Raw genomic sequence first — 14639 nt, forward strand, 5'->3', positions numbered from 1 at the left:
GGGCGCAGCCCACCCCAGCCCCCCCCTGGATCCGGCCCCGATTTTCACACAGTTTTAACAGTTATTGAAGCAACTTTAAATATGAAGATGCCTTTATTGTATTCTTAGCAAGTAGGCCTACGTTGTGTCCAGGAACAGCCGTAACAGGAACGCTCTCTGGATGGATTCCAACCTCGGTTCTATTTAAGATGTAGCTGAGTAAAGTTGATGAGAGCAGTTTAGCAGACCAATTTGTCCAAATACTCGTCTTTATAAAGTATTGTGCACTGTTATACAATAGAAAAAATACAAATACAAAATACAAAAAATGAGTTATGCAAATTTCAAATAACCAAGGTTTTATTACAGTAATGTATCAAAAGCAGAAGATACGAGTGTATCGATACAAAACAAATAACAGTCGTCACTTTTTGCTCGGTTACATTGTGCAACCACACCCATTCCCCCTTTATCTAGAAAGCAATAAAGTGACACTACTTGACACATTAGAATGATTACAAATGTAAGTTAATGCCAAAGGATCCAAAATCTTGACACAAATTAAAGTCATAAAAGCTGTACAATATTCAGGTTTACAGTAAAACGAGTCTCTGTCTTTTTACAGGTATGACATAAACAGCATTTTTTAAATCCTGATCATGTAATCCAGTTACACATGATCGAACGGTACATCTATGGAAGGTTTCAGTCATTCTTATTCCAGATTGTTGGCATTTTTTTACAGACACGAGTCACACAATATGTTGTTCGTCTCATAGTTTAAGTAGCCTAACTATTAAGGCAATTGCTCTTTTGTGAACAGTTTGGCATGTTACAGCCTTAGGGGGCAAAGTAGAACAAACCCATTTGATCTCTTTTATGCTACTTTGGCATAATTCCATATGACTGGTCCCTAGTCAGAGTCCTGTAGAACATATAAAGATTATCTCCATTTCTACGTTGACATATAAACCTCTTCCAGAGGAGGGGAATAAGGGCGATACATCCGCAGACCACAGAATTGGCATCACCTGAACGACCTTCCCTCACCACCTTGATTAACATTCAATACATTGTTGATTACATACTATCAGTTCAAGAAACCTTGAGCATGGAATGTTCTGGTTATCCTTGTGGGCCAACTTTCTTAAGAATAATTGAAAAACCTTTAAATTATTTTATAATCTTTTTCCCCTGAGGCAAAGGTTTGTATCGAGAAGGATGTCTTACTGTCAGGATAAACAACTCATTTAGAAAACTATGTTATATGTTGAATCCAGATCTGCCAGGACTAGTTCCTTCCTTCACCACACTTCTGGTCAAGTACACCCTCCTCCTCCTCTACACCACAGAGTCCTCTGCTGGCTCACCTGGCCATGTGTCGCCTGCTGATTTGTCATCAGTGCCGGCGACCTCGCTGGCGTAGAGAACAGCAGAGTGAACCGTGTGGAACAGCAAACCTTCCATGTCCTTGTCATTCTTCCCAAAGTAGGACCCTCTCCTCAGGGTGTCGATGACATTGGTGTTACACGCTGCCAGCAACACGCTCACATCCACCTCCTGGTACTCCTTCAGCACTGCCTTCAGAGTGCCCATGCCGGCCGAGTCGATGAAGGGGACGGAGGAGCAGTCTAAGACAATGGTGTGGAACAGCAAGTCTGCGTTCACCAGCCCGACTATCGCATCTCCGTTGGTCTTGTCCCCCCTGCTGGCCGCAGCCTGTTTGGCAGCCCGTAGGTTCTTCTTCTGGGCCTTGCGCCTGCGTGTGAGCTCCAGAAAGGGCTCCAGGCCCACGGCCTTGTATAGGGACTTTAGGAAGGTTTCTTTGTTGGCGTAGTAGAGCGGCGCCTGGAAACGGAATATGCGGACGCCGGACGGCACCGACAAATCCTTGTACTCTGCAATGTCCTCGAACAGTTCAGAGGTCCCGGCCTGGCCCAGCAGAGACACTTTGGGGTTCTGGGTCTGGAAGATGACGCAGATCATGGAGAAGACCACACCCACCAGCAGCCCCAGCTCGACGGTGATCAGGGCGGAGGCCGCCATGGTAACCAGCCAGACCACGGCGTCCGTCTTGCTCGCCCGCCACTTGCTGGGAACGTCTCGGAACTTCCTGAGGGCGCCGCGGAGGCTGACGATGATGATGCAGGCCAGGACACACTTCTGCAGGGCATGGAAGTACGGTGCAAAGAAGAGGAGGACCAGGAGGACTACCAGGGCGCTGACCAGGCTCGACACCTGAGTCTGGCAGCCCGTGGAGTCCTTCACCATGGTCTTAGCCAGCGCCGCACTGGTGGTGAAGCAGTGGAAGAAGGAGGGGATGATGTTGCAGCAGCCGATGGCCAGCATCTCCTGGTTGGGCCGCACCGTGTAGCCGTTCTTCTTGGCGAACATCTCGGAGAGAGAGACGGTGAAGGCGAAGCTGATGACAGCCAGCGGGATGGCGTCCAGGGCCACGCGGGGCATCAGGCCGAAGTTGGGCACCGTGGGGGGGATGAAGCCTGTGGGGATGTGGCCTGACACGCTGGAGTCATAGCGATCATGCAGGTCGCCGAAGTGGGAGGCCAGTGTGGCGCCCGCTACCACCAGCAACTCCGTGGGCAGTGGGATCTTCAGACGGTCCTTGTAGCGTTCCTGAAGCTCCTTACCGGCAACCAGGACAAAGATGCAGATGGCGCTGGGGACCAAAGAAGGAAACATGAGTTAGCACAGAGCTCCATATGTGTCAGCTTTTTTTCAAATCTTGTTTTATTCCGTTTTTGGAGCTGTATTAACCTGGTGATGAGGTCACAGAGGTTGGTGTGGTGGATGTTGGAGAAGATGTTTATCCAGGTGACCACCACGGTGCCGTAGCCCTGGTATCTGGGGATCTTGAGGCCCAGCAGGTACTTGGCCTGCACGGTCAGGATGGTGAAGGAGGCCCCGGTGGCGAAGCCGTCCAACATGGGGGCAGAGAGGAAGACAGAGACGAAGCCCAGTCTGAACACCGCCATCAGCACCTGAGCAGGGAGGGGCAGGGATGCTTGGGGTCATGTTTGCATGTCGTACATCATTCAGAGTTCTGTTTATCCATCCATCCACCTGCAAATCCCATCCTTTCATCCATGCATCCACACACACACACACACACACACACACACACAACCCCTCAAACACAGTGAGAGTACCTGGTAGATGCCAGCCAGGAAGGTCACAGCGGCAGCGATGCTGATGGCGTAATACTCCTTTTCCCCCTTCAGGCCTCCTGCGGTTCCATTAACGAGCAGACTATCGTTCAGAACTGCCGACGCCCCAACCTCATTCAGGTCATAACCGGCCAAGAACACCTCCCTGTCCACCACCTGGCCCACCATCAGGGACATCAGGCTGAAGATGCCCACTGACACGTGCTTGGAGGTCCCCATGAAGAAGTAGATGATGTTGGCAAAGAAGGAGGTGTAGAGGCCGTAGATGGGGTCCACCCCGGCTAGCAGGCAGTAGGCGATGGCCTGGGGCACCAGGATGATGCCCACGATGAGGCCAGACATGGCGTCTCCCCACGCGTACTCCCGGAGCTTGTAGCGGGGCAGCCAGCGAACCACGGGGAAGAAGCCCGTGAGGGTGGAGCGAACCCTGGGTACTGAGCAGGCCAGGCCCTGCTTCACCTTGGTCTTCAGCACCTCCAGAGGGGGCTTACGCTGTCGAGCACGGCGCTCCAGGGACGGGACACAACTCCCTGGGGTCATAACTGCCTCCATGGCCTCTGACCACTGAAGAGGGAGGGGCAGGAGGGGGGCTGAGGAGGAGTGGGGGTGGGCCTCTTAGCCAAGCTCCTGGGGAAACACACACAAACCCAAATACACACAGACACAACAAAGACTTGATCATGAGACTCTTTGATCGTCAGATCCAACAGATACAACGATTAAACACTGACCTTCCACTCAACTTTGAAGTACACACACACATACACACAAACACACACTTTGACAGATCCAGCTACATCTATAGAGATTGCATCAGTCTCTTATCAAATGACTGATTAACAAAATGAACCCTAACTTGTCAGATATCCAGGGATTTAAAGAGATCTGGATGTGAGGAAACACTGATTGAACCTCAGAGACTGAGACAGAGCCTGGATCAAGCCGTGCAGCTATGACGCCAACACTCATCCGTCCTGTACTACACAGCCTGGCCAGCACCTTGGAGACAGGAACACTTATCAGAGACCGTATGTGACGGTGTTGACATTAACTCATCTGCCAGCCACACTCCTCAGATCTGTCTGGGAACCAACCAATCAACTCATCAGTCATTCCTAAACTCATACTCTTGTTTTTTATAACTCATCTATTCTGCAGCATGCTAAAATCTGAACCAAATGCCTTGTAAGTGCATAATTACATGTAGATACTTTATACAAAATGAAACGTATTCTGATTCAGATTCTGATCTCGGTATTCCCAGAACTGCACAGTTGACCAGAACCAATCCTATTGGACCCAGACAGTTAATAGGTTAGAAATCAGAAATCAGAAATCAGAAATTGGTTTATTTAATATGTAAAATGTTAAATAGGATAACATAATCGATCACTATTAGTAAAACGCTTCAGTAAGAACACACACAATTTCCCTGTGTTCTATAGCTGATCTAAATATCCTGTGTTTCCCTGTTTCCCAGTCAAGGCTGGACATTCCCCATGTCCTCCCCCTGGCCTCTTCCACCTCACCGTCACCTCCCTGGTAGGCTTCATCAAGACACTACCACTGATAGAGAGAGCTCTGTCATGTCTTATCCTGATCTTATCAGAAGGCCATTACAGACCACTGACGAGCTCTGATCTCTGCTTCTGTTTCCTGTACCAGCATCAACAATCCTCTCACTCACTCATTCACTCATTCACTCATTCACTCACTCACTCACTCACTCACTCACTCACTCACATATTCCTCTGTTCACACATACACAACTCACAAGTCACATCTCTCCTCTCTAATCCAGGCTGCGGCAACACAGCCCCAACATGTGTACTCTCCTCCTCTCCCCTTCACTAGAGACGATTACCATAGCTGGACAAGTGAGCAAATTGACTCAAGTCCATATTATTCAGTGACTGCTTTGAACAAATTAAAGGCAACTTCATTGTACCCCAATCTAATCTGACATAATTCATCACAGATCACAAACAAATTGGATACAACTGCCCAAAATCCATGCAGTACACACCATGGCGAAACAAATCTGTCTGTTCAGTTTGGAGGGATTAGCTACTCACCAGTCAGTCTCTGAATTGATCCAAACAGGGAGGCTCAGAAAGTCAGACCTCTGGAGTCAGTTATAGGATCCTGGAGCACAATTTCTCTCAATCACTCCAACACCACCAACATGGGGAATTACAGGTAACTCTCTCTCTATTTTTCTCTCCACATTTGTCCTTTTTTTATCTCTCCTTTTCCATTTTTGTATACTCTCTCTTGTCCTCTCTTTCGTCCTGGTACTGGAACCAGAGTGATCACCCTGGAAGTGTTCTGAGACTATGTTGCATGAACACCACGAGGACCGCCCATTGCCTGGTATAGCCCCGTCCCATTGGTTCACCGGCCAGAGGCAGGAGGGCAGTCATCTATAAAGTGACGGCTTGTTTGTGAAGCCCCGCCTTGCCTCCTATGATCTATCTGGGTGAGAGTGTCTGGACAAATCATGGTGAAAGTAGTGAATGTTTGACTGATTGCAGGTGCTTATCTGGCTGTTCTGAATGTCCGCGATCACCCAGGCCCTCCCATACTAGTGGACGAGAGTAGGAGGTGTGTGCATACACCATGGATTGGCTGATAGCTACACCAATGTTACATCACAGGGTGAAGGACAGACAGACCATGCTGTGTCCGTCTAGCACTGAATCATAAAAATTTAACTGTTACTGATGGCGGATATATGATCTATGTTTACAAATCTTTTATGTCCTCCATCCAAGTAGATCACCCCAGAGCTGGATCCTGGGGGGAATCTCCGTGGACGAGGGACTTAAGATGGATAAGAGATACGTACACATAGATCAATATTGCTCGTAGAGACCTACGGGGTTGGGGTAGTTTGTCTATGTTGACATTTGTCCTCTTTCAGGTGACTGTCCTGAGGGGACAGATCACATCTGTCCTCAGACGTCTGTGTGTAAGTCAGCAGGAGAGAAACCCACTGAATCACCGTGACTGCAACTAACATTACCTCTGGCAGTGTTCCCAGAGAACAAGTTAGTTGGTGTGAAATGAATATACACGTAATGGAATAGACATACACACACTCACACATACACAAACAAACACACACACTCTGTACAGACTCTCAAACAATGTTCAAATATAAACGAATCCTGAAAAACCAGTTAGCATACGTATGTCACACAAACACAGCCCTACTATGCAAAGCGCAAGAGGAGGTGTAACCCGCTTCACACAGTTGCAGTGGAACTCTGAATAGTTACCATGGCGTCAACGTTCCAACCTGGGTAGAATTGGAGATTGGAGGCAGGGTCTCTGTCGTTTAAACCAGCTGTGCCTGCAGGAGGTGAGGGACTGAGGGACGTCATGTTTTACTTCCCCTCTGTGGCGACCGCCATCTTCACTCAGAGACATTCACACAGAAACTGTTTGTTAGTCAGTTGTTGTTAGTTGGATACAGGCAATGCTGAATGAATCCAATACATAAACTCCCCATCAAGGTAGTTGAGAGCAACCCCCTGCTCTGGGTGAAGGCCCCTCACAGCGCCTCCAGGAAATACCGCACATATTGTTAATCTACTGTGAAGTCTTATGAGAAGCGTATGTGTGTGAGTGTGGGGGAATCGATTTGTGCCAGACTATTTACTACCATCGTGTTGAGCCATTACTCAAGTCATCCTGGCTGAAGGGCTGGAAGGTGTATGTGTGTGTGTGTATGTGTGTGTGTGTGTGTGTGTGGGGGGGGGGGGGTACGGTAGTGTGGTGTAGGTCACAGGCTACAGTCATAGACTGCCCGAGAGTAGTGAATGCACACTTTATGAAACTAAACTGCTCATGCATTCATTCATGTGTGTGTTTGTGTGTGTGGCTGCACACTCCATGGTGAATAGCAGTATTGTATAACTGATGGGGACGTGGCACTCCACCTCTCTCTCTCTCTCTCTCTCTCTCTCTCTTTTGGACCCTTCCCATCCCCCTCCTCCCTCCAGCTTCGTTTTATTTTCAGCTCCTCATGTAGGCTAAATACCACAACCTGCTTGTTGGTCGTTTATTTGAAAGGAGTCAGGATGTCATATGCTCCCAGAGCATTAGTGTACTGTCCCTTTAAATCAACCAGCCTCAATCGTCTCGCCTCAGAATGTCTGCATGCTGCATGCACAGCCCCAGACCTCATGTTGTGGTAGAGTGTGAGTGTGAGTGAGTGTGTACTCACCCCAGCAGCAGGAGCAGCTACACCGACGTGAGAACGAAGCAGGCTCAGCCATGCCTCTGCTACTGCAGCCCACTCTCCGATAATACTTCCTGCTTCCTGCTGTCACTCACTGCAAGGCATGCTGGGATCAGCAGCCTCGTTCTCATCCAGGCCCCCTTGGATTCTTGTTCAATGAGCGACACAGAGGGAGGGGGAGGGACGACGCTGCTCAGGGGTTCCCATGGAGACGAACGCAGCCGTTCATGTATGTGGATATGTAATAGTGTGCGTGTGTGTGTGTTTGTGTACTTGTGTACTTGTGTGTCAGACACAATGAATGGAACAGTGGCTATATGCATATGTCCTGCACACTGCAGGAGAAAAGACTGCTGACACAGAGAGGTGTCCTGCTCAGTGACACGGCTTCTGCCTTCTCCTTGAACGGCTCCGATCACCAAGGGAAATTTCAAAGAAAACGGCCTGTTTATCCAACAAAACCTTGTTTGTTGAACCTGTCTGCGAGACGTCTAACTGTGTGATGGACACTGTTCTGGCCTGCCTGCCATGCTCTCTGCCATTCTGCTTGCTTACTTGGACACACACGAAAGGAGAGGAAAAAGGATGGATGGAGGAAGGGAGGGGCCAAAACAGAGCAGATGTTAAACCCAGGGGCGTCGTTAGACCCTTTTTACTGGGGCATGTGCCCCACTATAAATCTGCTGTGCCCCAGTAAAATCTAAAGTTTGAGTTTTCAAAATTTACTTTATTAGTCAGTGCATTAATTTAGATTCCCGGAAAAAAGGTGTTTAAATAAAAGTGTTTAACCAAAAATACAAACCGATGCATGCAGAATTCCATGTCAGAGCGATCTTCTGAGCTTGCCAAATAGCCACTGCAGCACACAGAAGTCCAGGTGTTGGACTCGGCACACAAGTCAGAATTGAGGTCGGCTAAGAAAACATTACAAAACTAAAGAAAGTTTCTAAATGACAGGCCTAATCTTTGACTAAAACACCCTTTTTTGACTAAAACATAAAAATAATATTACATGAAGCTCAATATTCAGTATTTGTGCTCAAATGAATGCGAAACAAATGTGCGTGCTCGCAGTAACTATTGATGTCCCTACCAAAGCTGTTATCAAACTTACGTCCCTATACTGTTGTATATTAGTGGGTTAAGCAAGGAGGAATTTCTATAGCCTAGTAGTGCATTGTGCGCAGTAAGTTTAAAAGACAAAAAAAGGGATATGAACAGGGGCCTGTGCCCCAGTCGAGTTTTATGTCTAACAACGCCTCTGGGTTAAACATCTTTGACACTTTAGTTACTTGTAGAAAGTGAAGTGTTTGTTCACCGGAGCCCAGTAAATATTTGAATGAGGTTAACCAAAGAGTGAAAAAGCTAACTGTTTGTCAAGTATGACATATCAGGAAGACACCTTTTGGCTCCTCCACCCCCCTTCCCTCTCTCCGTTCTCCCTACCCTCCGTCTGCCCCTCTGTCCAACAGTCACACACCACAAACAGTACATGATCAGCCATTAAGTCATTAGACCAATTGGTTCGCTGATAGTCCAAAGGTGTGTGTTATCAGAGTGTGAACAATGAAATCAGCATGAAAAATATAAATACCATCCAAACAACGTTGATTGCAGTCTTATGTAAACGTTTCCCATAATTAGCTCGCTACAGTAGCTGCCGACTGGACACTATGAAGATGTGCAATACACCTCCATATCTTAATCATCATAATATTGCACTCAGTTAGCAGACACTTTTATCCAAAGTGAAGGACAGAACAGAATATGGTTCGGTTCCAGAGTGTGGTGTTTAGGTTCTAGGTCATTGGGGATGGTATGTGGACAATAAAATAGTTGAGCCACATGTATATCATTACATGACCTGGGTGAATGATCTGTCATTTAGGAGGATGAGAACCAAGATCTGCCGATCTCTCTCTCTATTTCTCTCTCATGGTCTCTCACTCCCTCTCTTTTTCTCCCTCACTTTCCCTGTCTCGCCCTCTCCATTACTCTCTCTCTCTTTCAAAGGTACAGTGGGTCTGGGCCTCTCTCGCTCTGTCCTCTCAGTCATTATCAGCTAAAGGTGATGGCTGAAGCTTTATATAGCTCAGCAGTAGTTCCTTTTGATGTTGTAAAGATAAAATATTTCATCACAGTGAGATATTATGGACCTGACGAGGTCATCCATTCAGAGCTGCCGTAACACTGGGTTAGTTATTGGCTGTGCAGTTCAGTCGTAGAGGAGAGATGGAGACAGACATGAATGAATGATTTCAGAAAAGGACAACTGACTTAGCAGTTTAATGTTCCTACCAGTTGAACATTGAATCAGGTTTTATGGTCCTACAGTAGTGTAATGTGCTTTAGCAGTGGTTGTTAGCAGCTAGTAGGGCTAAGACCAGATCTTAAGCTATGGCAGTACAGCCATGCGGACTGTCCACAAGCAGGCAGCCAGTGGTAAGCAGCCATGGGCTATCAGTAAGCAGGCTGTTTTTTTTAGACCCGAATCACACCTTTTGGGCATTCTAAGGAGTTAGCTGTTTTATTATACATTTCACAGTGCATGTGTTTTGGCCAGCCAGTAGAGCTGGTAAAGTTTGTATGAAGGAAGTCTAGGTGATAGTCCAAGTCAATGATGATCGATGAACCTCATAAACACAGGCCACAGGGACATACTAGCAGTGGCGGTCCACTGCTAGTGAGGTCTACTGTTCACATTTGGCACCCCGGGCAAGGGGCAAGGTTTACACCCCCCCCCCCCCCCCCTCAGGACAACACCCTGGGCCCCCTCCCTCCCTGACAACCACAACACAGTGATATGACGTGTCGCGGTTGACACTGTTTGCTGGTAGTGCATTTGAAACTCAAGGGATAGCGGGAGGGTTTATTTAACTTGTTCCTGGGCACTTGCCACCCCCACTTCATGCCGCCCCAGGCGGCTGCCCGGTTCACCCTTGCCTAAAACTGCTACTGCATAATAGGGCAGGCAGACAGTACGTCCCACCTATGAAGAACTAGAACATTTTAGAACACATTACGTCAAGCATACACACTTTCAAACCGTCAAAATACTTAAAACATAAAACATGAATTTTCACCAGGGGGCGCTGTGTCCCATTAGAGATCCCTGCTGGTGTTGCATCCATGGACATCAGTTTCCCTGAAATAGGAAACAACGTCCTAGAAAAGGGTTCAGTTTGTTATTGTGTAGAATGTTTTCTTGGTTCTTAGAATTAAAGATGGGTGTTGGGTTCTTTGTTCTCAGGATCATGTTGCTGATTTGTCATTAAGACAAACAGGAAGCAGCCCAGCGCTGGTTAGACAGAGCAGAAAGTCCTCTTGCAATCTGCTGGACACATTACTTTACCTCTGAATGTTTCCTGAATCCATAGAAATGCTCGTGCACCAAGGATCCAGACTAAATGAGATCTTTTGATGATGAATCTAGTACACTTACTGTACTCAGCTAACTACTGTATCAGGGTTCCAAGATCTGGTAAGCAATTACTTTTTTATGTCTCTCTTTATTTCTCTCTCTTTCACTCTGTGTGATGAGAACCGTTTTTTAAGAAATAAAGAAAGGGCATTTCTGCCTTTATTATTTTTTATAGTGATGGACGAGAGAGACAGTAAATATAGGAAGAGAGAGAGGAGATGATATGAGATGCAGCAAAGGACCTGGGCTAGATTTACACCCAAGGCAGTGCAGATAGGCCTCAGCCTACATGGTACACCCACTCATGCAGTGAGCTCCACAGAGCACTATGATCCTGTTATATTCTTACCTCAAACAAATCATCCCTTGGTAGACGTCAGAAGATGACCATCTGGTCAATGGACAACAACAAAAGCAATAGGCTCAGAATGTACTGGAACCATCTGAAACTGAACACCTTAACTCCATCAGGACAGAGAGTCTGGTCGCCTCCTCTCCAGAACCTTCTGTCAGCCTCAATACAGCCTTTAAATCAATCTTAATCATCCTCAGACGTATATGATCTGTTACATTGAAGTATTTCAATGGACTGTAGTTATATAACCTTCTACAGATTACACCTGCTATGGTACCACAAACATACAGGCACCAGTCTTGATGTCATGACTAACCAGTCCATGTGTGTGTGAGTCTGACAAAAGTTGTGTAACATTGTTTTCTCAATGATTTGCAGCTCAGTACTAACTAACTAAGTGGATAAATGGGCTCTCTGAAGACCTGGCCAGACAGTGTCAGCTGATTTAATTTGCAGCATTAACAGACCAGATCAGACGAGCCCCAAGGTCCGCAGGATCAGACCAGATCAGACGAGCCCTGAGTTGTGATGTGTACACTTCACCATCTGGTTATTGGCTGAGCTAACAAGTAGTCTATTAGGTCATCTGTGTCCATGGACCCCTGGTGGCTGGTCTGGCCAGAGAGGAGGAGATAAGAGCTCTTGGAACACGCTCAGCTCTTTTCTGATATGTTCTGCTCTACTCTGCTCTACTATACTTTGCTCTGCTCTCCTCTACTCTGCTCTGGTCTGCTATGTTGTGTTCTGTGCATCTGTCAGTAGTAGCACGCTCGGATAACAACCCACAGAGTCACAATCACAGAGGTTTGTTTACAAAAGAACACGTTTATTTTCACACACTGAACACTTGACACTTGATACGGTTCACTTGAGACGAGGAGAGCGGTGGGGGATTATTGTCGGGCCTCACCTGCCCCCCCCCTTAACCCCTCCCACCAACATCTATCTGCATCTCCACAGCACTGTCGGACTTGCCCAGGCTCCACCCATAACAAGGCTCAGGGCTGCCCAGGCTCTGCTAATCAAACACTCCCCCAGTCTAGCAGGCTCCAGACTGCAGCACAGGCTGGAACTGCCCCACCATGCAGATCTCCTCCTGCTTCTGCCTGACCAGCCGCTGGATGGCCGGGGCCAGGCCTCGAGGGTTCCTGGAGAAGATCAGGGCGTAGCCGTCCTCACAGCTGCCGTCGTCCTTCAGGGTGCGGCAGGCGTAGGTGATGGCGTAGTTGTCATAGTCTGTGTCGATCACCCAGTAGTTGTCACCTAGAGATGGCGAGGCAGGATAGTCAGACTGGCAGTGTGTGTGTGTGTGCATGTGTGTGGTGTGTGTGTGTGTGTCGTGGAATCAGTTTGAGAGGATGTGTGTGTTTCACTGACCTCCGCTGGAGAGGTAGCTGGCCAGGCCTTGGTAGTTCATAAACATCTTGCCGGGATTGGACGGGTCAGGGACGGTGTACTGGGCAGCCATGTCAGCACACACAACCCAGAACCTGGGCACACACACACACATTAACCCTCATTAGACATCCTATTCTCCTAGTCCAACCCAAATGGCAGACACAACTTGCCTCCCTGTACTGTGACAGCAGAGACGCGCTCTGGTCCCATGGTTAAAACAGAACACATTGTGTGTTGTGTGTAGCTCCGCCCCGCCACATGTAGCCACACCCCCTTAGACATACCCAAAGAGTGTGACACGGCCCTTGGAGGAGGCGGTCATGGTGCCATCGTCGTCAATGGTGTACTCGGCGGAGATGTTGTCCTGCAGAAACAGACCTTCTGGATCCTTCTTCTGAAGGGCATACCACTTCCCAGCATACTGCAGAAGAAAGGGGGAACAGTGACACAAAGGATGTTAAGACACCTGACTACAAAGAGAGAAAAAGAGCGAGAGAGAGAGAGGGAGGCTCCTGGATCTCAGAGCTGTGACCCCACCAGGCTGTAGAGAGCTGTGCGGAGGTGATGTGAGTTAAGGCAGAGACTCACCCTCTTGGGGTCGAAGTCTTGTTTGACGGTGAAGCTGTCCACCACGCAGGAGGCAGCCCAGCAGCGCTCCACGTAGGCCAGGAGGACCATCAGCAGGGCCGTCTTGGAGAACTCCATGCTGCGACACAGGGAGGAGCAGAGGAGCAGGGCAGGAGGAGGAGAAGGGGAGCAGGGTAGGAGGAGGAGGAGGGGAGCAGGGTAGGAGGAGGAGGAGGGGAGCAGGGTTGGAGGAGGGGGATAGGAGGAGGAAGAGGGCAGGAGGAGGGCAGGAGGAGGAGGAGAAAGGAGCAGGGTACCAGAAGGAGCAGGGAAGCAGGAAGTGAGAACACTGTAGCTATCTGCAATGTTGCTATTCCTTACTGCAGCACACAGTGTGAAGATGAGGAATGTAGGATAGCATCAAAGACTTCCTAGCAGGAATGTAGTAAACACTCTGGTTCCATGTCCTTATCAGTGTACATTCTGTTCTTCCTCACAGAGCCTTTCGGGACCAGAGCTGACCGGAGCTGACCGGAGCTGACCGGAGCTGTCCAAACACACTTCTTTGAAAATCCAAGATTACGAATGCTGTATGAGAACTATCGAGATGAATGACCATCAAGCTCCTACTCAAACCCGCAAGGTACGAGAGTCGTGTTCACCCACAACATCTGTGTTCGCCAACCGTTCATGGATTTTGACGCAGATAGCAGCCTCTTACCTGAGTGTGTGCAGGTGCAGAGAGAAGAGCAGCAGAGATGAGGATGTCAGAGAGGGGTTTTCTCCACAGGGTCCAGACTGTGAGTGGGGTCCTTATATACGGCTGCACAGACAGGTTTAGCTCTGCTGTTCACTTCTTGTAACTAAATAAGGTGCTTAAATCTTGGGAGTAATCCGGTTGGCGAAAATCCTTACAGTAATCTGCCTTCACTTCAGCCCACGTTTACTGTAAAAACAATCAAAGCTTTATGTAACTGTGTGTAGAGACACACTGATACAAACACAGACACACACACCCAAACGTGCAAACACACGCACACACATTCAACGACATGAGCACGCACCATACCAACACACAGACACCCACAAATAAACATACTCTCATGGTGTGTATCAGCCAAATACACAGGCACTACAACAAAAAAGGCCAAAGCCTTTGTTGTAGAGTACGTGTGGCGTCCAGCTCTAACGGCCATGTGCTCCACCATCTGTAAGCCCTCCTGTTCTGCTGCAGCACGAGGCCCTGTGGACCTTGAACCCAGGTCTCACCCCCCAGGCCCAGGACACCACCAGTGACCAAGGGGGCTTCCCCCTCAGTCCATAGCTGACTGATGAGTGATAGAGCTCTCCCTCCAAGAGATATCTGTATGGCCCTGTCAGTGCCATACAGATATCAGGTCCCCTTCCTGACCAGCTGAGAGAGATGTTATGGGACTGAACTGGAACGGATCAATACTGTATCCATACTGTGACTCTGTGTGATTGTTT

The 14639-nt window shown here is 48.2% G+C and overlaps 2 protein-coding genes across 4 annotated transcripts; both read right to left on the reverse strand.

The window, feature by feature from the left end:
* Window positions 1–321: 321 nt before the first annotated feature.
* On the reverse strand, window positions 322–7478 carry slc26a1 (solute carrier family 26 member 1). Of its 3 annotated transcripts, XM_084687917.1 has the most exons (5): window positions 7396–7478; window positions 6446–6580; window positions 3147–3791; window positions 2755–2978; window positions 322–2656 (listed from the first exon to the last, which is right to left on the reverse strand). In XM_084687917.1, the coding sequence occupies exons 3-5, from the start codon at window positions 3714–3716 to the stop codon at window positions 1321–1323; spliced, it is 2130 nt and encodes a 709-aa protein (XP_084544043.1). In that variant the 5' UTR covers window positions 3717–3791; window positions 6446–6580; window positions 7396–7478; the 3' UTR covers window positions 322–1320. The 3 variants fall into 3 exon arrangements, with proteins under 3 accessions (XP_084544043.1, XP_084544042.1, XP_084544044.1); XM_084687916.1 differs by lacking the exons at window positions 6446–6580; window positions 7396–7478 and adding an exon at window positions 5240–6025; XM_084687918.1 differs by lacking the exons at window positions 6446–6580; window positions 7396–7478 and having other exon boundaries at window positions 3147–5086.
* Window positions 7479–12038: 4560 nt separating this feature from the next.
* Window positions 12039–13289, reverse strand: rbp4l (retinol binding protein 4, like). The gene is made up of 4 exons (XM_084687006.1): window positions 13173–13289; window positions 12869–13041; window positions 12564–12676; window positions 12039–12449 (listed from the first exon to the last, which is right to left on the reverse strand). Exons 1-4 carry the CDS (start codon window positions 13287–13289, stop codon window positions 12226–12228), a joined length of 627 nt encoding a protein of 208 aa, XP_084543132.1. The 3' UTR covers window positions 12039–12225.
* Window positions 13290–14639: the final 1350 nt, after the last annotated feature.

Source organism: Hypomesus nipponensis, chromosome 22 (assembly GCF_054491055.1).
Source record: "Hypomesus nipponensis isolate SF chromosome 22, ASM5449105v1, whole genome shotgun sequence".
Classification (NCBI taxonomy): domain Eukaryota; kingdom Metazoa; phylum Chordata; class Actinopteri; order Osmeriformes; family Osmeridae; genus Hypomesus; species Hypomesus nipponensis.

Excerpts from the sequence above, each read along its gene's own strand:
- slc26a1 (XM_084687917.1), bottom strand. The coding sequence starts at position 3,716 with ATGGAGGCAGTTATGACCCCAGGGAGTTGTGTCCCGTCCCTGGAGCGC. Across the intron at positions 2,979-3,146 it reads TCCTGGCTGGCATCTACCAG|GTGCTGATGGCGGTGTTCAG; the intron begins GTACTCTCACTG and ends CTCCCTGCTCAG. Across the intron at positions 2,657-2,754 it reads CTCTGTGACCTCATCACCAG|CGCCATCTGCATCTTTGTCC; the intron begins GTTAATACAGCT and ends TTTGGTCCCCAG.
- rbp4l (XM_084687006.1), bottom strand. The coding sequence starts at position 13,289 with ATGGAGTTCTCCAAGACGGCCCTGCTGATGGTCCTCCTGGCCTACGTG. Across the intron at positions 12,677-12,868 it reads GGCCGTGTCACACTCTTTGG|GTTCTGGGTTGTGTGTGCTG; the intron begins GTATGTCTAAGG and ends GTGTGTGCCCAG. Across the intron at positions 12,450-12,563 it reads CAGCTACCTCTCCAGCGGAG|GTGACAACTACTGGGTGATC; the intron begins GTCAGTGAAACA and ends CGCCATCTCTAG.